This window comes from Schistocerca gregaria, chromosome 1, assembly GCF_023897955.1.
Source record: "Schistocerca gregaria isolate iqSchGreg1 chromosome 1, iqSchGreg1.2, whole genome shotgun sequence".
Taxonomy (NCBI): domain Eukaryota; kingdom Metazoa; phylum Arthropoda; class Insecta; order Orthoptera; family Acrididae; genus Schistocerca; species Schistocerca gregaria.
In genome coordinates, this window is record NC_064920.1 from 727,787,562 (window position 1) to 727,813,168 (window position 25,607).

Genomic DNA, 25,607 nt, shown 5'->3' on the forward strand with positions numbered 1-25,607 from the left:
TACAGTGGTTGAAAGTGACTGTTGTTACCGTTAAGAAAGTGAAGTATTTCATCCGCCGGCTAGTAGTGTGGTTGTAAAGAGTGAGCACCACTGCAAGTCAGCTGGCGTTATTTTTTGCGCTAGTACAGTTCGTCGGGTGGTGAAGTAAATATAAAAAGCATTAGCGCGACTCGGACGACGACCAGCGCGCCTGCGAGCTAGGCAGACCCGCCACACGGCGCATCGGCTAAATTTACTCCTCTCTCCCCAGGCCCGCAGCCTATTCTTATGCCGTCCCCTCTACTCTCCTTATATGGTAAGAAGCGCGCGTGCCGTCCCAAGTCTTTAAATGGTATGAAAATCAACACGGCAGCAAAATACTGGAACAAGGTAGTAATGATCCCTTCATTCTAGGGTGCCGTACGAAGTTTACCGATAATATCTGCAATTTCTAACCTCACTTGAGATGGTGATTTGCATATTTGCCACGGCTACTGTACGGGTTTTTGTGGAAACCATTCTCAGCATGATAAGTTTCTAAGGGGTAACTTTACTTTTTGGATTTACTTCTTCCGTTAACAACGACGCACAAGAAGTACACAAGAGGGAAACATTATTGACATCGGCCTAATCATTTTGAAAACTGTGAAACCGTACTCGCATGGCACATTACATTTACAATATAATAGAAAAAACATTACAGACAAAGTAAATATAAGGGTTGGAAATTAGGTACTTTCTTTAGAATATACTGCAGTTTGGAAATTAGTTATCAAAGAAAACATTTTTTTCTATATTTAAATTATTTGCAGACACACGACGACGCTATAGCCAATATATTCAATCTCTGGACTGGTGTCCCGGGAAGGTGGTCTTAGTACGCTGCTGGTCAGAACGCCCACGGCCGACGTGGTGGCCGTGCGGTTCTAGGCGATGCAGTCCGGAACCGCGGGACTGCTACGGTCGCAGGTTCGAATCCTGCCTCGGGCATGGATGTGTGTGCTGTCCTTAGGTTAGTTAGGTTTAAGTAGTTCTAAGTTCTAGGGGACTGATGACCTAAGATGTTAAGTCCCATAGTGCTCAGAGCCAGAACGGCCACGGACTCGGACCTATTCCCTATAGCATTTTACGCAAAAACTGGGATGCTGTTGAAAACGAGCAGTGAGTGGAGCGATCTCTTCCTTTGCCCTGGACTATTACGCGAAGACGTGTCTCCAGCGGAAGCGTAACTGCCGGCAGTATTCCGTCAAAACTTCAGTATGGTTGATTTTCATCTGCGACTTGTTGTAGATTATCTCTGTGGCTATGGCACGGAATTATGGCAACGTTTATTATTTTGTGCACTCTTTTTGTGATTCCTGAATCAGAAATGAAAATGTTATTGTTGCATGAACGACATATGGCAACTATGGAGCACTATTTTGTTAAAATGTTTGGCACGTGTGATGTTTGGTATGTAATAGCAAACAGTTTTCTATGTTTCAAGTCCTACACAGAAAAGTTTTCGACCTAGCACAAGGGAGAAATGGTGTTTGGATATACCGCTCTCTCTGTTATAAGTTACCAGTGCTTCGTAAGACAGTGATACTAAACAAACAAAATCAGTTGAAGTAACTAAGTCCCTACTGTTCACATTCCATTGCGTTACTGTAGGCGGTTTTCACTCGTCATTGGAAAGCGACACACACTGCCGCAGCAACTGTTCAAGATCAGCATGTCTTGTCACTAACGGAAGGCGAAGAGACTGAATTTTTTTCTTGTTAGATCTTCTAACAAACATTTTCGCGTTTTGTGTGAGGCACTATTCCGAGACATAGCCTGGGTTTCAGGCGTCCGCCGTCTACAACAGGAACGTGGAATTTTCCAACGGGAAGCGGAAGATGAAGTTGGAAACTGGGGAGGGGGGGGGGGGGGGAGTTGTGCCACTGTTCCTCTTCGCACAAACAGCGACGGCTCAGGCGGATGCTATACACAGCGCAGGGGAACGGCTATATATATAACGTCGGTAGCAGCACCAATACTAACTTGGCTTCGTGCCGGCGGAAGGTGGGAGAGGGTCGGAGAGGTGGGGGGCAGCAGGCGCTAATCTGTGTCCACCTCTTTAGCACCCCTTCTATGGACACGACGCGTGATCTTCTCACGTTCGATCCGACAGCAATGTTATACAATTAGGTGCCACTACAGTAAGCCACTTTAGCCTCATGAATGATAAACGGAATTGCTAGAATCCATACATTCTAGGCAGGTCGGTTGCTGTCACATGGTGGGGCTATAGCCGAAGCTTTGCGAGCGATGTGGACAGCATTTGGAACACTAGACTCGTGTTCGAGAAGAGCGGGTTTCAAAACGTCGTCCTGCCATGCTGGATAAAGTTCCTGTAGTTTCTGCAAGTCACCTCAGATGAATAATTCCTTCCACAAGGGTATCGCCGATTCCTAGCATAATAATCGTTTCACTCTCAAAGGAACACAAACACTGACATTCCTTCCACTCATTAAATGTAACTAAGGCAAAGCTGTGCAGCTCGTTCTGTCTCTTCAAAGAGATAACAGTCAGAGTGTTTCTACACTGTTACTCATCCAGTACTTGACAGCAGATGAAGGAAGCTGGGTCGTAATTTTCGACTGAGGCATTGAAGTTAGGAAGGTCGAATAAACGAGCATAGCTCCCCTTTCTTTATTACGATGCTCCTAGCCGAGTTGCTGGCTGTGGGTGTGAGGGGAAGGGTAGAAACATTCCCCAAGTACTTTTCGTGTGTGGCTATTCGTCAAGGACCCTATTAATTGTCTTAGAAGATCTAAATTTTCTATCATTAACGTGAAGAGATTTAGGAATTTTAAATGCTTCTATACTGGGGCACGAAACGCAATATTATTTTGAAAATGCTAGGTTCGAAGCCATTTCAAAATTTACAGTTATATTGCTAGCCTGGGCGCTCAATAAAATTTTGCAGTTGTAATTGAGTACAATCAGAGTTATGAATCACTTACAAGGCACTAGTTTTGCCAATCAGTTGTCACAGCAACAGTGAGTCATGGGAAAACGATGCGAAAGATGCTCACTGCTGTGATCATTGAGTAGAAGAGAAAGTGGTAGCCTATCTCAGACTCGGAAGCATACGCTTTCAGAGTCTAAATTACAGATAAACTGTCTTGGTTAAGCAATGTTCCACTCGGTAACAATAGCAACGTATGGAAGCCTACGCTCTATCATCTAGCAACACATGCATCTTTTTTCTCTTTCCATCCTTTTTCTTATATGTTTTCTTTTATTTTAATATTTACTTTGGTGTAAATTCGCTCACGTTCTAGCTCCGGTACGTTAGGACCACAATCGAGGCTTCAACAGTAACGCTACGACAATACATTTACGTATCGTTATAGATGTCTTATGTCTAACACGAAAATGAACAACAACGGGCCGGGTTCTGCATTGAAAAGGTCGCTAAACTATCACATAAAACAAAGTGTATAGCGTTACCATTATGCTATAGCCACTTTGTTATTTTAAATGAGAAACGTAGTACTCGCGATTCAGTCATGGAAGAACAGCTTTGCTGTATGAAAACGCCGAATGACCTATTTTCACAACAAGACAAGCGACCTAAAGTGGTGTACGTACGAAACTATTCGCAGTTGCAAGATCGGACATCACAGTTGTCGCTGTTTCAGAGACCAGAGGCGTGCATTAAATTTCTTGAAAAAGCCTTCAGTCACTAATTATGCTCGTCATAAGTAAGACAATCGCGAGTGAAACCTTCAGGAGACACAGATAAAAACTACTGCTGCTGCGTAAAGTAGGAAGCTTGGCGGAAAAGATTTTCGCTGTCTGTGTTGCTGAAGTTATCGTACGGAGCTCGGTAGTTACCTTCATAGATGGGGACGGTGTGGGAGACACCATCTCCGGAGTCGAGCACAATACCGGTGGTACGACCGGAGGCGTACAGGGAGAGCACGGCCTGGATGGCGACGTACATGGCGGGGGCGTTGAAGGTCTCAAACATGATCTGCGTCATCTTCTCACGGTTGGCCTTGGGGTTGAGGGGAGCCTCCGTCAGCAGGATGGGGTGCTCCTCAGGAGCGACTCGCAGCTCGTTGTAGAAGGTGTGATGCCAGATCTTCTCCATGTCATCCCAGTTGGTGATGATGCCGTGCTCGATGGGGTACTTCAGGGTCAAGATACCTCTCTTGGACTGGGCCTCATCACCCACGTAGCTGTCCTTTTGACCCATACCCACCATCACACCCTGTAGGGAGAGAAGAAAATCGTAAGTGTCTGTTGCAAACGGCGTCGGCGTAGTAACAAATGCACCAGACAATTTGACAGAGACTTTGAAAAAAAGTGTTCGCTAAAATGTAAATGTCGTTTGACTAGGGCCTCCCGTAGGATAGACCGTTCGCCGGGTGCAAGTCTTTCGATTTGACACCATTTCGGCTTCTTGCGCGTCGGTGGGGATGAAATGATAATGATTAGGACAACACAACATCCAGTCCCTGAGCGGAGAAAATCTCCGACCCTGCTGGGAATCGAACCCAGGTCCTTAGGACTGACATTCTGTTGCGCTGACCATTCAGCTACCGGGGGCGGACAAAGTGTTAGCTGTGGCAGTTAAAATCACTTATAATGGAATTTCACCATTACGAGACCAGATACTGTAGATCTTATTAAGATGGAATGGTAACAATCAGTAAAAAATTTCAAGCAGATTCAAATGATTAAGAAACTGACTTTCTTGCTTTCAACTAAAAGCGCAAAGTACTTCCCGACAGTGATGGATTTCGGGTATGCTTACTTGTAATAACAAAGTGACGTGTTAGTCGTTGCTCTGAACTAGCATTTTCACTGAATTTCTCTCTATACAAAATTATCTTCCTTCCTCACGTCCGAATCTGACCGAAAACAGACATACGCGAGAGGAGGATGATTATATCGTTTTGGAGTATCTGTGTCAGGAAGGACTTTTAACTACACTTACGGTGCATTTTCGTCTGAGAACACAAGGTGTGAAATCAATATTTTTCTTTTGGTTAAACAGTTATAGTCACAATGTGAATACGAAAGTCCTCTAACTTGTGTGATGGTGTTCAAAGGAGAGGTTACATTGTTGCGAGATCACGTGCGCAGCCGGCCGTAGTGGCCGAGCGGTTCTAGGCGCTTCAGTCTGGAACCGCGTGACCGCTACGGTCGCAGGTTCGAATCCTGCCTCGGGCATGGATGTGTGTGATGTCCTTAGGTTAGTTAGGTTTAAGTAGTTCCAAGTTCTAGGGGACTGATGCCCTCAGACGTTAAGTCCCATAGTGCTCAGAGCCATTTGAACCATTTCACGTGCGCACTTGTGAAGACAAAGAATGGCGTCCCAAAGCACACGATACTCTGCCACAAGGGCATGCAAACGAATGTACAGTTCTAACCACAAAAATAATCTCTGATTATCGTTAGTAAAATGTTCACATTTCCGTTTCGCAACTGCATTAATTAGTGATTCATCGTCCTGAATGATGGCAGAGTTGGCTGCCGAAGGCTCGAGGATGTACTCAGAACTGATACGATCTACACGACAACAACTGTCGTGAATAGAAACTACTACCTCGTGTTTATTGTTGTTCCGCCATGTTCACACCTGTACCTCTGACAAGATATATTTTTATTCATTTGGAACGTAATTTTAATAGAACAACAAGATTTTCAAGCATCTACAAATTGCTGTGTTTAAAATGGCTTGCTCGGCTTTCCTTTTTTGCTGTTATTATTTTATTTCGTAAATAAAAACTCGTCTATCAGTAGAAACCGTATGGCTTTTGATGACCTTATTGTTGCTCGCCGTAAACTCAAATTCTAATTGAGATAAGATGCTGGAACATTTGGTATATATGGTATATACAGTTCCACATGAGCGGTTCGGTATCAAGCATCTGATCCGCCAAACCCGGTCTTAATCCGATATAGCGATAGACAATCGCTGGTGAGACTTTGTCTTCCGGGAAACCCGCAAGTGCTCAGTTAGCCTGCCAGCCCTGTTCCGGATTTGTTTGTGAGAGGGTGCTCTGTGTTTACGGGTATGTGAGAGTTCGCAAACTTACCTGGTGGCGGGGGCGACCCACGATGGATGGGAAGACGGCGCGGGGAGCGTCGTCTCCGGCGAACCCGGCCTTGCACATACCGGATCCATTGTCCACCACGAGCGCAGCAACGTCGTCGTCGCACATGTTGACGGTCTTGGCTTTGCTTGGTTACTCTGCAACACAACACAGTGGGCCCGTCAGGCAGTTTCCGTCGCACAACACGACACAGTACCTCAAAATACTCAAATGCATCTCACAGATCTACAAGCTGAGTCGATAACAGAAGGATCTGATACCGCACGGTGGCTGACTACAAAAATTTGCCCCACGGATTGATTATGTGCTTTCTAAAATTTTGTTAGTAGTGGACAGTCATTGACGATTTGCAATGAAACACAACTAACGATATTTCCGTTAACTGCTCTAACGTTCATACAAATTTTGCTGTCAGATTTACGGACGTTAGACCGTCAAAGTTGTAGCTTGTTATCTAAGCTTGTATCGCACCACTAGTACAAACGTAATCGCCAGGGTGGTTCACATTTTATAGCCGTATAATTTGAGGAGTAATTTATTGGTGTGCACCAAACCCCTTCTTTTAGCATGTACAACAAAAGAAATGTCCCTTCTTCTCGTAACGCAGTTTGTTCGGCCCTCCCTGCTTTTATGATCCTTCTTTGTATAACTCCTCCCAGTAACGCGTACTGCTCACAAGGGAATTGCTCCGGCCCGTCATTACTGGTAACAACAGCTCCCTCCCTGAGAAGAAATCTTATTAAGCCCACGCTAACCGCTTGAAAGAAATAATTATTTAATCAGCAAAGACAATTCAAACAAAAGCGAAACACCCCAAACGAATCGCAATACCTCACACTTGTGATATGCGGCTATGATTTATAAAATGTAATCGGCGCGTCAGTGTTCCAGACTACACCAAAGAAAATCGAAATTCTGAACAAAATATTCATTGCCTTCGCCCCATCTGAGAAGCATATACAACCTTCCTCTTCTATGCATCAGGCTATCATTCGAGATAAACTGCATTCAGATATCAGTTCGCCCATCGTGAGTTAATTTTCCCACGGATCACTTCAGGCTCAATGCTGGGATGGTTCCTGTTACAGGCCCAACATTGACGCAAAGCTTTCACAATAGTAAAATTAAAGGAACAGCAACCAGTAGCTATTAACTTCACTCGCTTTATCATCTTCTTGTTATGTCATTTAAACTTACAATAGTTTTTGACCTACTTTCGCGTAATGTTCTATAACTACTAACTCATGGACGACTATTATTTTCATGCTATATCCTGACGCTGAACAGGCAATACCAAAACATACTATGAGGCTAATACACAGGCATCGCTATGAGTGCGTAGTCAGAACACGGAGGAAACGTAAGAAACGTGTGGCTCGTTCCATTATTTCGTTCTTGGTGCGTGAGGGAAGTATTGCACCTTAAAATCGAAGGTATTTCGTGATGTCCATGAGAATCGATACTTCCAGACACATCAGGAGCCATCTGCTGCTCCTTACTGGAGTGTCAGGCCGTGAAAGCTGAAATTTATTTAATTCCTACATCATCTGAAACGAATGATTAAATCCTGTGTTAAGAGAAACTTTTTTCCAGGAAGTACTATATAATCAGAGACTGCACATCTCCACTGATAAAACATGTCAGGGAAACGGTAGCTCCATTTCGTTGAAAGTATAGTTTACATTCGTTTTGGTATCAAAAACATTAGAATTCGATCAGCCTCGCTTTTTCACATTCTCCTCGACGTCATGCACACAGTTTCCGCGATGTATTGAGTCCCCAGACTTGCTGGTAGACCTATTATGTTATTTTCAGAATTGCACGCCCCTGTACAAATTTGAGAACTGCTGGGTACTAATAACAATATTCGAGCTGTGTATTAAACTATTTACATTTCCGACATAAACTCGACTCGACCTCGCTGAGCGTCTTTTCTAAGTTTTGAGGACTGGAGAGTACTTTGAGCAGTTCAATATAAAGTGATGGCCACATCAACATGCCAGTCGATTTTTGCACTTTGCTAGACGTCGAACGACCGTCCTCTTCGAAACGGAAAGAAACTCTGTAGCAAATCAGGGCCAAGCAACGGTCAACGTATGATCAGAAAATCTGTACTGCTTAGCACTTTTTACACAGAAAGAAGACTTGGCACATCTGAAAGTTACGCTGAACGGAAACCACAGGCTGTATCCGAGACTTTCACAAATTGGATTAAGCTTTGGAGGCAGTGGGGTTCGAGTCCCCGGCCACTTGTCGGATTTTCCACGACTTTCGTATATCACTTCCGGCTAATGTTACGATGATTCTCTCGAGAAGAACACTTAAGATTTACTTCCCCCCTTCCTCGTACAAGTGAGCCGTTCTTCGGTCTGTAATGAAGTCGACGACGGTGAAATGTTAAGACTTTTAAAACTTTCCGAAGCGGTCGGATTGCTGACCTACACTGAGTTAACGGAACCCCGGAGGCACACGAGAGCGTTCGAGCCGTCGCACTCGAGGAGTCACTGCGTGTCGTCGGCACTGCACTGTACGTACCCTGTGGGAAGTGTGACGACTCGGCCGGCGGGTCCTCCGGTGCGCAGCTTCTGGCAGCGAGTGGGAGCGGCGGGCGGCGCCGGCGACTATATGCCCCGTGCCGGGGGAGGGGCGCGCCGACAGGAATAGCCGTCGCCCAAACAAGGCAGTGGGGAGGCGGCGCTGCGCGCGCACCCCGCCCAAATACGGGCCGCGCCGGGGGCGGCGGCGGCGGCGCCGGCCGAGGGCGGCGGTATTCCCGGCAGCGCGGGGGGCGGGGGGCGGCCGGACTGCCGTCGGCCGCCCGGGCCCGCCGCCATACGCCTCACCACTTTCGCGCGCTTCCAGCTCGCGTAGGCCACCAGCTCTCTGATCAACACACTACATCTGTGGCCGGTCGTCATCAGCTTTCCCTCACTTTCGAGGATCTCCGCAATGAGGGTTCTGCAAATGATTCTGTCGAAGCCGGGGTGCAAGGTCTTGCAGTCGAGACCCGGCCCTCTAGCTTTACATTCTCTGTCCGGCGGACAGGTGGTCCTACATGCGCTCTCATTGCAAGTCCACCATCTCGATGTTCTACCGTACAACAATCTTCTACGCTATTGGCAGAGTATTATCTCCAATGACACCAGTCGCAAAACCCTGCAGTGTTGCACAAAATGGCCCAGTTCTGTTGTTGATATTTCTTCCGGCTTATATGGCCTTGGTCTGTGGAATACTTCTATTCCTAACGTTTGGTCCAATATTACATTGGACATCCTCAGAGGTATGGCTGGTCCTGTTGAGTCCTGCCATACCTCTGAGTATGTCTAACATAGTATTGGACGAAACGTTAGGAATAGAAGTATTCCATGGACCACGGCCATATAACCCGGAAGAATTATCAACAACAGTACCATCCGGTCGTGAAAGCCTTCATTGTATGATGGCCCAGTTCCATCTGACCACTTTCGCACGAATCCAACCAAAGTAGGCCATCATTTCTCGAACGAACACGTATCATCGTCATCTTTCTTTACTATGCAGAATCATTATGTCCACAGTGACTGTCCTGAATCTGTTTCTGCTGGAGCTAAGCCGCAGGTTCGTTTTACAGTGACAGCCCGGAACTAATTACATATGGTGTCCCACAAGGTTTCATATTAGGGCTCTTAGTTTTTGACCTCTTAGCAGCAGCGTTACCAGAAGCCAATTCTGTTTTGTTTGCATATGGTGCGAACATTGCAACAAATAGCAGTCCACGCGCAGCTTTAGAAATATCACACAAAGAAATCTTCTTGGACGTTAATAGATGATTCCTAACCTATTATTTGGCACTTCGAGAAGACACACTATATTTGCAAAACTTATAAGAGGCTACCTCCCAGTACATGTCTAAATGTAATATGATGACATGTTCTACATTCTTGAGGATCTCCTTATTACGGATCTGTAGAACAGAAAGTGTATCTGCTATCACAGTGTCCAAAGTGCTGGAGGTCATCTATGTTGTCTCACTGCAATGACCGTGAGCCTGATGTTCCACAACACCGCCAAATCTTCTGGGCTTTTGGTAGAGAATTTATCTCGATTCACTTCACCACACAAAAATTAACATTGCTGTATAAAATCTGGGTTATGTTTTCCCGGCTACTATCAAAACCTGGATCTTCCAAACGCATCGATTACGCCCACCTTCCTTCAGTGTATGGAGAGCACCTATTAGTGCCACACCGGAAGGCTCTGAATACACAGTAACATCACATCTCTTTCTGGTTATGCCACCGAGCGAGATGGCACAAGCATTTTACGCGATTGCTTCAGTAAGACCTTGGCCGGCTTACTTCTAGATTCTCGACTAACTAATCTCAATGTTGGCTAAACATTAAACTGCAAGTTTCCTTTCGTTTAGTTTGAGGGCAGTCCTTCCAATGACTGGAGAACTACAGAATATATAACTTTTTTGACGACATAAATTTTCCCTTTGTCTTTGGTTTGCATTTATTGGACCATCGTCGAAGATACGGAGGGTTAGAAAACCATTGCTGAAAACTGTACGAGTAATTCAGCTCTCCGAGGACTTGCTGTACATTCACTAACGTCCGAGGAATTCCGGAGGAGAAGTCGTCTCATTGCCTCACGGAAGTTACAGATGAAAGTGAATTTCAAATGCACGAATAGTGCATGTTTACTGAAATGCGTCTCTTATTATGTATTTCGGAATTCCGTTATGAGTAGAATGATTTTCTCTCTTGTTTTTGCCGTAAAAGGTCATTGATAACATCATCTTTTTATATGAAACTGTACTGCAGATTTCATAATCGAGAAAGAATGACTTAGTTACGGTACTATGAAAAGCAAGACGAAATTCGCACGGATTGTTTTAGGAGCGCATAGAAAGTGGAAATTTCGATTGCCGATTGAGATTTGTTTCCATATTCTGGTTACACACCCAGTGCATGCGAGATGTTGTTCGATCAGCAGAATTCGCACTGTTTTGATGACCTCGACGGCGTTAAACTTCTTATCCTGCTATTTTTTCCTTCACAGTGAAGCAACAGCGAAAAAAGTGTGCTATTGAGATCACAATATAACTGGTAACCGTAATTCCGTAGTATTTTTAATAAGCACTCATTTTTAGTAAATATATCATGTCTCCTAGATTTAGAAAAAGATCCTGACTCAGCATTAGTTTTAAGGTTAATGACGACTTATACTCTTTGCTCGAGTGGTAACAGTTCTAACGCAGTGAATCGAAAAAGTGGATGAGTGTGTAAATGTGCGTCGATTTTTATTAACAATATATATTGTGAAAATAAATTCTGGCAATACTTTGGTAGTTATAAATTAGTAACGAATATACAAAACCTTGTGCATATTTTCCTGATGTTATTACAAAAATGTTCTTTTGATGCGTGATATGAAATACTGCTGTTGTTCTGAAACGCGTATCGCGGATCTATGACGGCGTATCTGCGGCAGGCTGGAGAGGGAAGGACGAATAAAAAGAACTTCCAGGGTAATATTCTTTGCAATTCAGCTATTATCGAATGTTCTCCGTAACTTGAAATTATATTTAGAGATGCATGCTTCGGAAAGAGTAGATATGACTCCGGATTTCGGTGAAACGCTAATATTTGAATGTGTTTGCAGACTAAGCGGATAAAAGTGAATAAAAAAACCGCCAGAAACGTCAGAGGGACGAACCTTCATATGGGTACACAGCGGAGTCGATCCACGGCAATTGCTCCTAATCAGGTGACACTGGTAATTGTTAACAAGTCTGTGCACATGACGTTTGTGTCTCATTCCAGTGGGGCTGGGGATGCCAGAGATGTTCCACGCGCTTCACGTGCGAAAACAGCCACGCGTATCGTAGGCGATGGTGGTACAAACGCAGTCTCCTGTATCGGCCAGGCCACAGTTGTGTGGCACGGAATTCGTGGCGCCCCGTGCAGTGAGAATAGCTCGCCAGAGACACTGCCAAGCGGGACGCGCCCTCAGAAAAGCTCGCAACTTGCTGCCTGGCTGTACCCTACACCCACGAGGCCATGTATGCTAACCGAACTGCAGAATGTCGATTACAAGTGACAATGTTATGTGGTGGACCGAGATTCGAACGCGTATCTCTGCCTTTTACGGGCAGTGCCCTGAAAATTATGATACTCGAACATGCCGTACCGGCAGACTCAGACAGTTTGCCACTGGGTGCTATCCTCCTCAGTCCGGAAGCAGTGTTAACGTATCCCACATTATCAACGCAACAATATACAGGGTGGCCAGCATCATCATCATCATCAGGGTTTCACATGTAGCTCTCCATGCAGTCTTGTCATTTGCTGCCCTCTTCGTTTTGTCATAATTGTTTCCTATCTTATGCTATCCACCATCTGGTATCTTCTGCGTGCTCTCCTTCCTTTCCTTCTTCTTTCATTCACAGTTGCTTCCACAGCATCCATTAGTCAATGATCACTTCTCATCAAGTGTACAAGCTAATTATGTTTCCTCTTCCTGATTACCTTTGAAATTTATCATTTTAATTGAACCAACTGTGAGTTCTTGATGAGACACTGTAAATTAGCTAAACAGACACTGTTTTTTGCCTTGTTACTACACAACCTAGGTTTCGGGATATAAGCCCGTTTTCATGTTTATTTGTGCACTATCATCTTTGGGAATCAGTAATGTACTATAAAATTTATCTCTCTTTCCCCACTCTTCTCAACGCCTATTCGTTTCTCACTTTGTTCGCAGCTCGTGGTCGTGCGGTAGCGTTGTCGCTTCCCGCGCCCGGGCTCCCGGGTTCGATTCCCGCCGGGGTCAGGGATTTTCTTTGCCTCGTGATGACTGGGTGTTGTGTGATGTCCTTAGGTTAGTTAGGTTTAAGTAGTTCTAAGTTCTAGGGGACTGATGACCACAAATGTAAGTCCCATGGTACTCAGAGCCATTTGTTCTATATCGTCCTTTCCTAACTTTGTAGGGTAGTCCCTAAAAGAACGTTCCAGATATAAAATTTAACAGTATCGACTGTAAGTGTTGTAGAATGTTGGTTCGAGGACACAATTAAAGAGTAAGTCAAACGAGTTTCAGATAAGCGCATGCGCGAATACCTCTTTGCTCTTTTCCCGCTTGTGGTCGACTTTCGTAAAATGGTGACTCCTGAGTGTAAAAAGTATCTGTTCTGGAGTTTGCTAAGAGTGAATCTGTAATTTCAATTGAACGTGCGTTTCGTTTAAGATTAATCGTGATCATTCAGGTGGCAAAAATATCCGCCGATGCTATCATCAATCTGAAACGGCTAGATGTGCGTGTAAAGGGAAAATATCGGAATGACTTTAAGTTTCTAAAGAAGACGCTGACCGCATGAGAGCATCTTACTTTCGTCGTTGTAAGAAGTCTGTTCAGAAAGCACGTCTTGAATTTCAGTTGCCAAAGACAACAGTGTGGAAGATTTTAAGAAAACTTTTACACATGTATCCATATCGGCTGCAGTTTTCATATGCTTTAAAGCCAGGTGACTGGTATACGTTATAACTCTGCAAGTGAATTGTTGCAGAGGGAAGATAACTTTCTTGACTTGTCGACGTTCAGTGACAGCACAACTTTTCATCTAAATAGGTAGGTACGAAGCATTTCCAGATTGTAAGTACCGTTTTGGAAAAAATTCATAAACATATTTTTCAAATCAAAGATAGAGTACATATTAAACCATTTTTCTACATAGTTGCCACGATTTTTCAGACAATAGTCATAGCAGGAAACCAACTTTTCTATCAACTCTTCATAGAAAGAAGCCGCCAGAGAATAAAGTCACTGCTGACCCCGATTTTTGCGCCGTCATTGATGTCAAAAGGCCTTTCTGCAAAACCACGCTTCAGGTTCAAGAACAAGTGGTAGTCAGAACGTGCGCGATCGAGGCTGTGTGGCGGGTGATCCAACTGCTTCCAACTGAATTGCTGAATAAGGTTTTGAGTCACACCAGCAGAATGGGGATGTGCGTTGTTAAGAGCCAACATAATGCCTTGACTGAGCGTTCCACGTCATACAGCCCCGATCTCGCCCCTTCTATCACTTGTTCTTGAACATGAAGCGTGACTTTGGAGGAAGGCATTTTGACAGCGATGATGACACGAAAAATGGTTTTCAGAAGTGGCTGTCTTCATTGCCAGTGTCTTTCTGTGAAGAAGGCATAGAAACGTTGGTTTCCCGCGATGACAAATGTCTGACCGACGGTGTCAGAAATGGCTCTGAGCACTATGGCACTTAACATCTGAACTCAACAGTCCCCTAGACTTAGAACTACTTACACCTAACTAACCTAAGGACATCACACACATTCATGCCCGAGGCAGGATTCGAACCTGCAACCGTAGCAGCAGCACGGTTCCGGACTGAAGCGCCAATGGTGTCAACTTGATAGAAAACTTGTTTAAGTTATACTCTACTTATTAAAATAAATTTTTGTTTTGAAAAAAGTTTTTTGGTTTTTTTTCAAAACTGTACTTACTTCTCAGATAAGCCTCGTAAATACCCATAATGTTCATATCTGGGGGTCAGAACATTCTCATAAACTTGCACAATATAAAAGAGATTCCAGAAATTAAACTTTTTTCGCGCTTCGTCCCGACGTCAAGGTGTACGGACTATTTACTTCTTTTTCCTCACTTAAGCTAGCGTAAAAGGGGTAGCTTGTCTGAATATGTTACAAGAATGGCTCTTTCCACAACTGGAAGTTGAACCTGAAAATTTTATTTGGCAGCACAATGGAACCCCTTCCCATTGGCAGCTCTTTGTACTAGGGTGGTTTAACGCCGAAGTTCTCGCTTCCCGCGCCCGGGTTCCCGGGTTCGATTCACAGCGGGGTCAGGGATTTTCTCTGCCTCGTGATGACTGGGTGTTGTGTGATGTCCTTAGGTTAGTTAGGTTTAAGTAGTTCTAGGGGACTGATGACCATAGCTGTTAAGTCCCATAGTGCTCAGAACCATTTGAACCACTTGAACGCCGAAGTCCCTGACCATTGGAATGGCCGCAATGGTCAGTACCACACAGTTCTTCCCCGCTGGCTTCCGCGTTCACCTGACCTCACGCCATGCGATTTTTTTCATTTGAAGCTTTATAAAAGATTGTCTCTACGTTCCGTCACTAGCTAATGATTTGGCAGAGTTAAGACACAGAATTTCAGAAGCTATTGCTTCCACTAATCCGCACTTGTTAACCTAAGTGTCGAAAGAATTGGATTTTAGGTTGGTTGTATCCTGTATAGCTAAAGGTGCGCAAATTGAACATTTGTAAGAAAAATTAGGCTGGTTTATCTTCAGTTCGATGAATGATTTATTTTAAATAGGCAATATTAAACTGCTAATAAGTGGGAAGCTACTCATGTTCCTCCTGATGCCTAATCTTGGAAGACAGGTCCTGAAAAACAATCTCACATTTAAACTACTTATAGTTTTGGAAAGAGCTTTTGATAATGTTGACTAGAATACACTCTTCAAATTTCAGAAGCTATCAGGGACGAAATATACGTAGCGAAATATTCTACAAAATATAGAAACCACACTGCAGATGTAAGAGCCGGAGGACATTAAAGAGAAGCAGTATTTGAGAAGTAAGTTAGAAGCCTTTATAACCTATTCCCCATGTTTTCCTGTGCATTGGGCAAGCAGTAAACGAAACCAAAAGCGAAATATGGCTAGGGAATTAAAATTCAAGTAACAGAAATAAAGAAATTAAGGATCGTTGATGACGTTGTAATTTTGCCATAGACGGTAAAGGACTTAGAAGAGCAGATGTATGGAATGGATGATGTCTTGAAAAAGAGTTTAGTAAGACGAACACAAATAAAAGCAAAACAAGCAAACGAAGTATACTAGTGGTAAATCAGGCGATGCTGAGGGGATGAGATTAGAAAATAAGACGCTGAAGATAGGAAACGAGTTTTGCTTTGTGGTTAGCAAAATAGAGGCGACAGCAGAAGTAAAGACTGCAGACTGGCAGTACCAAAAACAGCTTATCTGAAAGGATTAAAATGTTAACATGGCATATAAATTTAACATCATTTTATTTTAAGGAGGCGATGATTCAAAGTTTTTAAATAGTTTTGAAATTTCATAAGTTGGTGCAATAATTTTACTATGGCACTTAATCGATCAACTAAAGTCCATCCTTAATAAAGTGACAAAGATGATGGACCAGTTGATTTTCAAAAAATTAATTTAAATATTATAAATTGTTTCCTGAAAGGATTTTCGCGGAATGTAGCTTTATATGGAATTGGAACGCAGATGATAAACATCACAGAGAAGAAGAAAATATAAGGTTTTAAAATGTAGGGATATAGAAACTGTTGAAGGTTAGATGAATATTTCGCATATTTAATAAAAAGGCACTCAGTCGAATCGGGAAGAAAAGATCTATTTGTCAAACATAGTTAAAACTAAGGGTTAGGTTGGTAGGACACATATCAAGAACTAGTTAATTTAGTAATGAAAGGAAGTGTGAGGACAATAAACATGATCAAGTGGATGTAGGTCGCAGTAGTTACGAAGAGATGAAGAGACTTGCGCAGGATGACAGCGTGGATAACTACATCAAACTGGATCAAACCTGTCTTCGAACTGGAGGCCATAACAACCGAATGAGAGAATTAATGTTACGTAGGCTGCATTTCCACGCAGTGACTGCTCTGCATAAAACGGAATGCGGAAGGCGTTGTGGGTCACTGATTTGCCCATTCTAACAAAACGACATAGTTGTTCTAATGAAAAGGTAAATTCGTATTTTTGGTACTATGAAGCGGAAAAGCGAAAGAAAGTATTAAGATTCATTACTTTTTTAACCTCCAGTCAGAACGATGCAAATTCACAGCTGATACATAAATCACTGAATATACGTTTTCAGGCGAAAATACAACACATGAGATGCTTTGCTCTGCATACTACGTCTGCCGAATAGCTCGGAACATTTGAGGCACTTGTGGATCATATTCACAAAGGAATAGTCGCACATGTCATGTGAAACGTGTGTTGATTTTTCTTAAATCGTTAGTCAACTTTGAAAAGAGACAGTACACAAAATTTTAGCTGCGGATATAAACTGAAAGTCACTAGAAATAAACTATAATATGACATTTTTCACCCGTTTTCCGTGCTTGACACTGCGTCGCGTATGGCCCATGCATTTCTCTCGCTACTCTATGAGCCGCTCTCTTGTCACAGCGATGCGAGCGCTGATTAGTCGATTGAAAGCGTTCGAAAGATAATAGATATTCGTAAGGAAATTAATTTTCTATCTTAGCTGTAACATTATTTCCAAGTTGGTATGGAATACAGGCACATAAATACGACATTTCTTCTAACTTCAGTAAAAATGCGAAATATTCATACAACGTTGCAAACATACATGTTTTGCGTGTAATATCGGTAAAGTCTGAAGAGTGCTCTGCATATTTAGTCAGATTCTGAAAGCGAGAAGAAAAATTAGTGTACTACAGACTGAAAATTGATAATATTGTCATTAATTTTTCCATAATAATTTTATGTGTTAATGTTCTGTGATATGCGATCCTTTTACGGAAAAATTTTCGGTTTGCAAGTCAGTACTTTCGTCGTACAAGATGGAATGTGAAGTATTTATAGATACTTGTCAGTGTGAGTTTGAAATTCGGCTGATAATATTTCAGATTTCTTACGACTTTATCAAAAATCTAGAAGTAGAGTTATTTGTTTTCACGAAATGAAAGGAAAGCGTGTTGCATGAAAATGTAAGCTTTCCCTTTCACTTTTTTCCATACTTTGGTGTGCCTGCCGTAAGACTGTCTGTGGAGACCATTGTTCTTTTCACACGTAGTTGAAAGTTTCCGACTGATTCTTGAAGACAACATAATTAATGTAGGTAACAATGATCCATCCAGGTCGACCTGGAACTACGGGAGTTGGTGCCAGCTTGTGGGTGCAGACATGGACTCCGCAGTCGCCTTTCTATGTTTTTCATCCTTGAAAGAAAGCGTCCTCTTGCGCTGCTTTTCATTTGCAAAATTAGGATGATCTACACTGTAAACGCAAGATTCACTAACACCAGCGATTTTATTCTTTGTTCACCCAATACATCACAGCTTTATCTTTATCTAATGCGGTCACTTCAGTTTCCGATTTTTCTTCCCAAGATAATTATTAATCAAAGAAGGCAATACCACTGACATATTCTTCAACAATATAACTGTCTTTAATTTCTTTACCGCGAGTGGCTTTGCAGTATCTGAGCGCTTTAGTTGCTCTTAACGACTGGCCTATATTACTTAAACGTTCCTTTAAAAGTGTAACTACCATTTCGTTAATGACATTATCTTCACGCGTTCACTATTGATGGCTTCGGTGGGCATTTATTGTGTTGTGTTGTGTTGTGTGTCTTCATAGCAAACAGGAAAACATTCACAGGATTTCCTTCAGCTGCGCGACGAGATCGTACATTATATTTTCGGTGTTCAAATTACAATGAGGTGAGGCATTCATGAAAATTAAAGGAAAGCACTACAAAAAACAACAGCCAAACATTACATTCCATTTTTAACAAAACCTTGAATCGAGGTCCTCTTTAAACAGCGGTGCGTCGATAGGAAGGCGCTGCCAAATCCTCGATCGTGCGCAGTACCAGGTGTAAAGACAACTAGCGATGATATCCAGGGAGTCCACTTCATTCTCTAGCTGCAAACGCCAAACCTGAAAAGTCTATTTTCGCGATTTTTTTAGGTAATTTGCAGAGTGTACCGGCAGCTGAAATTTGGTTTTCATTTGAAGTAGCGTTACCTACTATTACCTACTAGCGGCAAAAAATTTACGATAGGTTTCGGCATGACAAGATCGATCATTCTCGTGTTAGTGTAAAATTCTGTGAGGCATTTGTTGTTACTTGTAGTCATAATTCAGGTGTTGTGTTCTCTTTGGTCCTTTCCGCTCCGAGCGTCGCCTTCTACTCCAGCCAGATTTACAGTGTTACGTAAGGCTGATTCATTCATCCACAGCGGTGTTCACGTAATTCTAACCTTGCACTCTCAGGCGGGAAGTAAGCTCTTCAGCTGCCGTCACAGTAGGCGTCTCTCAAGCGGAAAGAAGAAAAGCTCTACGTTCGTCCCAAGTGGGCCAATGGGGACCGATCACCCCCCGCGTCATCCTCTACCAGTGGTGTCATTTGGATGCGGTATGGTGGACCCTGGGGTCAGCACACCGCTCTCACGGTCGTTGGCGGCTTTCTTGACCATGTAGCCGGTGCTTGTCACTCAAGCAGCTCCTCAACTGGCACCACGAGGCTGTGTGCGTCCCGTTCCAGTCCTCCCACCAAGGAAAAATCCTTGAAATACCAGTAACCGAAGCCGGGACCTCCGCATAGATGCCAGACTCGCTGACCACAGAGCTACGGAGACGGACAAGCTTCTCTAAGAAATCAGCATGATGGAGGAGGCATATATCTACACGGTGAGGTAGTCTATATAGTGTCTATATGCACTACTGGCCATTAAAATTGCTACATCACGAAGATGACGTGCTACGGACAGAAATTTAACCGACAGGAAGAAGATGCTGTAATATGCAAATGATTAGCTTTTCAGAGCATTCACACAAGGTGGGCGCCGATGGCGACACCTACAACGTGCTGACATGAGGAAAGTTTCCAACCGATTTCTCATACACAAACAGCAGTTGACCGGCGTTGCCTGGTGAAACGTTGTTGTGATGCCTCGTGTAAGGAAGAGAAATGCGTACTATCACGTTTCCGACTTTGGTAATGGTCGAATTGTAGCCTATCGCGATTGCGGTTTATCGTATCGCGACATTGCTACTCGCACTGGTCGAGATCCAATGTCTGTCAGCAGAATATGGAATCAGTGGGTTTAATACGGAACGCCGTGCTGGATACCAACGGCCTCGTATCACTAGCAGTCGATATGACAGGCATCTTATCCGCATGGCTGTAACGGATCGTGCAGCTACGTCTCGATCCCTGAGTCAACAGATGGAGACGTTTGCAAGACAACAACTATCTGCACGAACAGTTCGACGACGTTTGTAGCAGCATAGACTATCAGCTCGGAGACCATGGCCGCGGTTACCCTTGACGCTGCACCGAGCGAGGTGGCGCAGTGGTTAGACACTGGACTCGCATTCGGGAGTACGACGGTTCAATCCTGCGTCCGGCCATCCTGAATTAGGTTTTCCGTGATTTCCCTAAATCCGACTTCCTTCCCCATCCTTCCCTAATCCGATGAGACCGATGACCAAGCTGTCTGGTCTCCTTCCCCAAACAACAAACCAACCAACCTTGACGCTGCCTCACAGACAGGAGCGCCTGCGATGGTGTACTCGACGACGAACCTGGGTGCACGAATGGCAAAACGTCATTTTTTCGGATGAATCCAGGTTCTGTTTACAGCATCATGATGGTCGCATCCGTGTTTGGCGACAGCGCGGTCAACGCACATTGGAAGCGTGTATTCGTCATCGCCATACTGGCGTATCACCCCGCGTGATGGTATGGGGTGCCATTGGTTACACGTCTCGGTCACCTCTTGTTCGCATTGACTGCACTTTGAACAGTGGACGTTACATTTCAGATGTGTTACGACCCGTGGCTCTACCTTCCATTCGATCCCTGCGAAACCCTACATTTCAGCAAGATAATGCACGACCGCATGATGCAGGCCCTGTACGGGCCTTTCTGGATACAGAAAATGTTCGACTGCTGGCCAGCACATTCTCCAGATCTCTCACCAACTGAAAACGTCTGGTCAATGGTGGCCGAGCAACTGGCTCGTCACAATACGCCAGTCACTACTCTTGATGAACTGTGGTATCGTGTTGAAGCTGCATGGGCAGCTGTACCAGTACACGCCATCCAAGCTGTGTTTGACTCAATGCCCAGGCGTATCAAGGCCGTTATAACGGCTAGAGGTGATTGTTCTGGGTACTGATTTCTCAGGATCTATGCACCCAAATTGCGTGAAAATGTAATCACATGTCAGTTCTAGTATAATATATTTGTCCAATTAATACCAGTTTAGCATCTGCATTTCTTCTTGGTGTAGCAATTTTAATGGCCAGCAGTGTAATTGCTCGTGAAACCTCTCCTCGATGGCAGTCATCTCTCTGTGTACGGAAGGTGACGGCCAGTCGACGAAAGTTTACGCGTTGCAATATGCTTCAAGGAATCTCAATTGTTGTATAGGTTCCATTGAGGGCAATACTTACATGAGTGTCATGGGATAAATTGTAGCGGCCTGGGAAACGGTAGAAATACACAGTGCCGTTGCTGGAGTACGAATCATTTACTGGATCTAATGGCAACAAATAGAACTGACTTCTTTGAGGATGTCTACAGCGAAACTGGGATCAGTGACCATGACGCGGCTGTGGCAAAAATGATTACCACAGATCAAAGGACAACTATAATGAACAGAAAGATATATATGTTTAGTAAACTAGAAAAAATATCGGTAGTGTCGTATCTAAGTGGGGAACTTGAAACCATCAGCAAAGGGCGGAAGCTTGCACAGGAAATATGGCTCAAGTTTAAAAGAATAGTTGACTATGCACTGGGTGAATATGTACCCAGTATACAGTTCAAAAGGGGAGGGATCATCCACGATATACAGTCACTGTAAAGAAACTTCTAAAGAAACAGAGATTACTGAACGATATGTGTATAAAAAAAAAAAGCGTAGGACTATAGATGGAGAGATGCTATGTTAAACGCATTTGGCTGTTAAGGGACCAATGCGTGATGCCTTCAATGATTACCGTTGCATAATATCGCCAACTGAGACATTCTGGTCGTATGTAAAGGCTGTTAGTGGCACCAAAGTTAGAGTGCGGTCCCTAGCGAATGAGACATGAACTAAAATTGAAGGTAGCCGTTTTCAAATATTCGTTTTCAAACAAGAACCCAGGAGATTTGCTCCAATTAAATCCTCGTACCACTGAAAAGATGAATGAAATAAGTATTCGTGTCAGTGTTGTTGAGAAACAGGTGAAATCGTTAAAATTCAACGAAGCTCCAGGGCCCGATGGAATCCCTCTCAGATTTTATATTGAATTTTTGGCTAAGTTAGTCCCTCCTCTAATTGCAATCTATCACTAATCCTTCAAACAAAAAGCTGTCCCCAGTTCTTGCAAAAAAGTTCAGGTCACACCCGTCTACAAAAGGGTTGTAGAAGTGATAAACAAAACTACCGTCCAATATCTTTGACGTCGATTTGTTGTGGAATCTTAGAACATATTCTGAGCTCAAAACTAACGAGGTATCGTGAATAGAATAACCTCCTAAATGCCAACCAGCATGGATTTCGAAAAGATCGATCATGTGAAACACAACTTGCACTTTTCTCACATCGCATACTGAAAGCTTTGGATCATGGCATCCAGGTATATGCAGTATTTCTTGATTTCTGAAAAGCATTTGTCTCAGTACCACAAGTACGCTTATCATCAAAAGAACGATCAAATGGAATATCAAGAGAAATTTGTGACTAGATTAAGGACTTTTTGATAGGAAGGGCGCAGCGTGTTATCTTGGATGGAGAGCCATCGTCACATGTAGAAATAACTTCGGGTTTGCCCCAGGGAAGTGTGTTGGGACCGTTACTGTTCATGTTTAATATTAATGATCTTGCAGACAATATTAATAGTAAAATCAGGCTTTTTGCAGATGGTGAAATTACCTATAATGAAAAAGCTATGCTTATAATGAGAGAAGCTGCGTAATATTCAGTCAGATCTTGATAAGATTTCGAAGTGGTGCAGAGATTGGCAATTTGCTTTAAATGATAAGGATGTAAAATAATGCACTTTACAAAACGAAAAAAAAAACGTAGTATCCTATGACCATAATATCAATGAGTCACTTCTGGAATCGCCCAACTCTTACAAATACCTGGGTGCAACACTTTGTAGGGATATGAGATTGAATGATAACATAGGCTCAGTTAGGGTAAAGCAGGTGGCAGACTTCGGATTATTGGTAGAATACTTGGGAAATGCAATCAGTCTGCAAAATAGATTAAAAAAATTAAAAGAAGCTTCAAAATTTCATGATCGCTTTTGTAGAGAATTTATTCACATTATCTCTTTCAGCGAACTATGTTGCCGTCTTCGGATCTGTAAGCACACACCGAGAAACACAAAACTGGTTGCGAGGTATCTACATAACATTTTGAATATAATATGGATCCATAACATATATTATGCACTACACTTCAAAGAATCTCGTCGATGTGTACAATAATTTGTGTCACATAATAAAAAGACATACCAAGAACATGCATGGCGTAGTATATCAGCATGTCAAAACTAAAACAATCATATAAAATATCAACGCAGTGGACCGAATATACGCGCTCATGCTCGCTTAAAAGCCGCATACAAACTGAGACTGGGTAGCAATCATGGCAGATATTACAATCAGCCGCCAGGTGACACCACAGTAGTACAAACTGAATTACAGAGTTTCGTATAAAGCCAAAGCACAATTATTATAAATTCATAAACATGTATACAATGTAATTATATAGAGATTGATTCAAATCAGATACACTTCTTATTTTTTTATATTTAAGCTTATAGTTTTTTGCTAACCATAAAAGGTGCTGCATATGCATAATTATCATTCAGAGTGACAATAAGGAAGCTAGACATATCCTACGTTCAAACGAAATATATAGAACCGCAAGAGCAGAATCTCAGTTGTAGAGAACAACTTAGAGTATAGATCGTTCGTATTAAAACGTTTTTTTACAAAATTTTTGGTGTATTATACATGTGGAGAAGCAACATAAAAAATTTCACAATTGAAATCTTAATCTCTTTATACAAATAACCTGTAATATATAGTACCAACAGTACAGTATAAATTCCAAGTACAACGAAAAGCTATTGCTCAGTCATACTGTAGACACAAGTTTAGGTAGCAGTTTTGTACACGAGGCCTAGGTGTAATTAAAAGAGGAAAAATCTACTGAAGCGATTGTGGCATGTTGAGGTCTGTTACTTCTGTTTTCACACATTTAGTAATTATGATCTTCACAGCGAACATTAGATCATCAGCATACATCTACATATCTAGAGGGTGGTCCACTGATAGTGACCGGGCCAAATATCTCACGAAATAAGCACCAAATGAAAAAACTACAAAGAACGAAACTCATCTAGCTTGAAAGCGGAAACCAGATGGCGCTATGGTTGGCCCGCTAGATAGCGCTGCCATAGGTCAAACGGATATCAACTGCGTTTTTTAAATTTTTTATTACATATTCGTGTAGTACGTAGAGAAATATGAATCTTTTAATTGGACCACTTTTTTCGCTTTGTGATAGATGGCGCTCTAATAGTCACAAACATATGGCTCACAATTTTGGATGAACAGTTGGTAACAGGTAGGTTTTCTAAAGTAAAATACACAACGTAGGTACGTTTGAACATTTTATTTCGGTTGTTCCAATGTGATACATGTACCTTTGTGAACTTGCCGTTTCTGAGAACGCATGCTGTTACAGCGTGATCACCTGTAAATACCATATTACGGCAATAAATGCTCAAAATGGTGTCCGTCAACCTCAAAGCATTTGGCAATACGTGTAACGACATTCCTCTCAACAGCGAGTAGTTCGCCTCCCATAATGTTCGCACGTGCATTGACAATGCGCTCACGCATGTTGTCAGGCGTTGTCGGTGGATCACGATAGCAAATATCCTTCAACTTTCCCCACAGAAAGAAATCCAAGGAAGTCAGATCCGGTGAACGTGCTTCAACGACCAATCCACCTGTCATGAAATACCGCTTCAACCGCACGCGAGCTACGCCCCGGACATCCATCATCTTGGAAGTACATCGCCACTCTGTCATGCAGTGAAACATCTTGTAGTAACATCGGTTGAACATTACGTAGGGAATCAGCATACATTGCACCATTTAGACTCCCATCGATAAAATGGGGGCCAATTATTCTTCCTCTCATAATGCCGCACCATACATTAGCCCGCCAAGGTCGCAGCCATCGTGGATTTTCCGTTGCACAATAGTGCTTATTATGCCGATTTACGTTACCGCTGTTGGTGAATGACGCTTCGTCGCTAAATAGAACGCTTGCAAAACATATGTCATCGTCCCGTAATTTCTCTTGTGCCCAGTGGCAGAACTGTACACGACGTCGCCCTTAGTGCATAGAAATATGGTACGGGTGCAATCGATGTTGATGTAGCATTCTCAACACCGATGTTTTTGAGATTTCCGATTCTCGCGCAATTTGTCTGCTACTGATGTGCGGGTTAGCCATGGCAGCAGCTAAAACACCTACTTGGGCATCATCATTTGTTGCAGGTCGTGGTTGACGTTTCACATGTGGCTGAACACTTTCTGTTTCCTTAAGTAACGTAACTGTCCGGCGGACGGTTCGGACACTTGGATGATGTCGTCCAGGATACGAGCAGCATACATAGCACACACCCGTTGGGCATTTTGATCACAATAGCCATACATCATCACGATATCGAC

At 43.1% G+C, this 25,607-nt stretch overlaps 1 protein-coding gene across 1 annotated transcript in view; it reads right to left on the reverse strand.

Annotated features, from left to right (window-relative positions):
* Window positions 1-8,906, reverse strand: part of LOC126266849 (actin, muscle) — an 11,418-nt gene extending 2,512 nt beyond the window's left edge. The window contains exons 1-3 of the mRNA XM_049971454.1: window positions 8,613-8,906; window positions 6,060-6,214; window positions 3,847-4,225 (exon numbers count right to left, since the gene is read on the reverse strand). Of these exons, the coding sequence (XP_049827411.1) occupies window positions 3,847-4,225; window positions 6,060-6,185 (505 nt within the window). The 5' untranslated portion in view covers window positions 6,186-6,214; window positions 8,613-8,906. The remainder of the gene's footprint in view (window positions 1-3,846; window positions 4,226-6,059; window positions 6,215-8,612) is intronic.
* Between the last annotated feature and the right edge of the window lie 16,701 nt (window positions 8,907-25,607).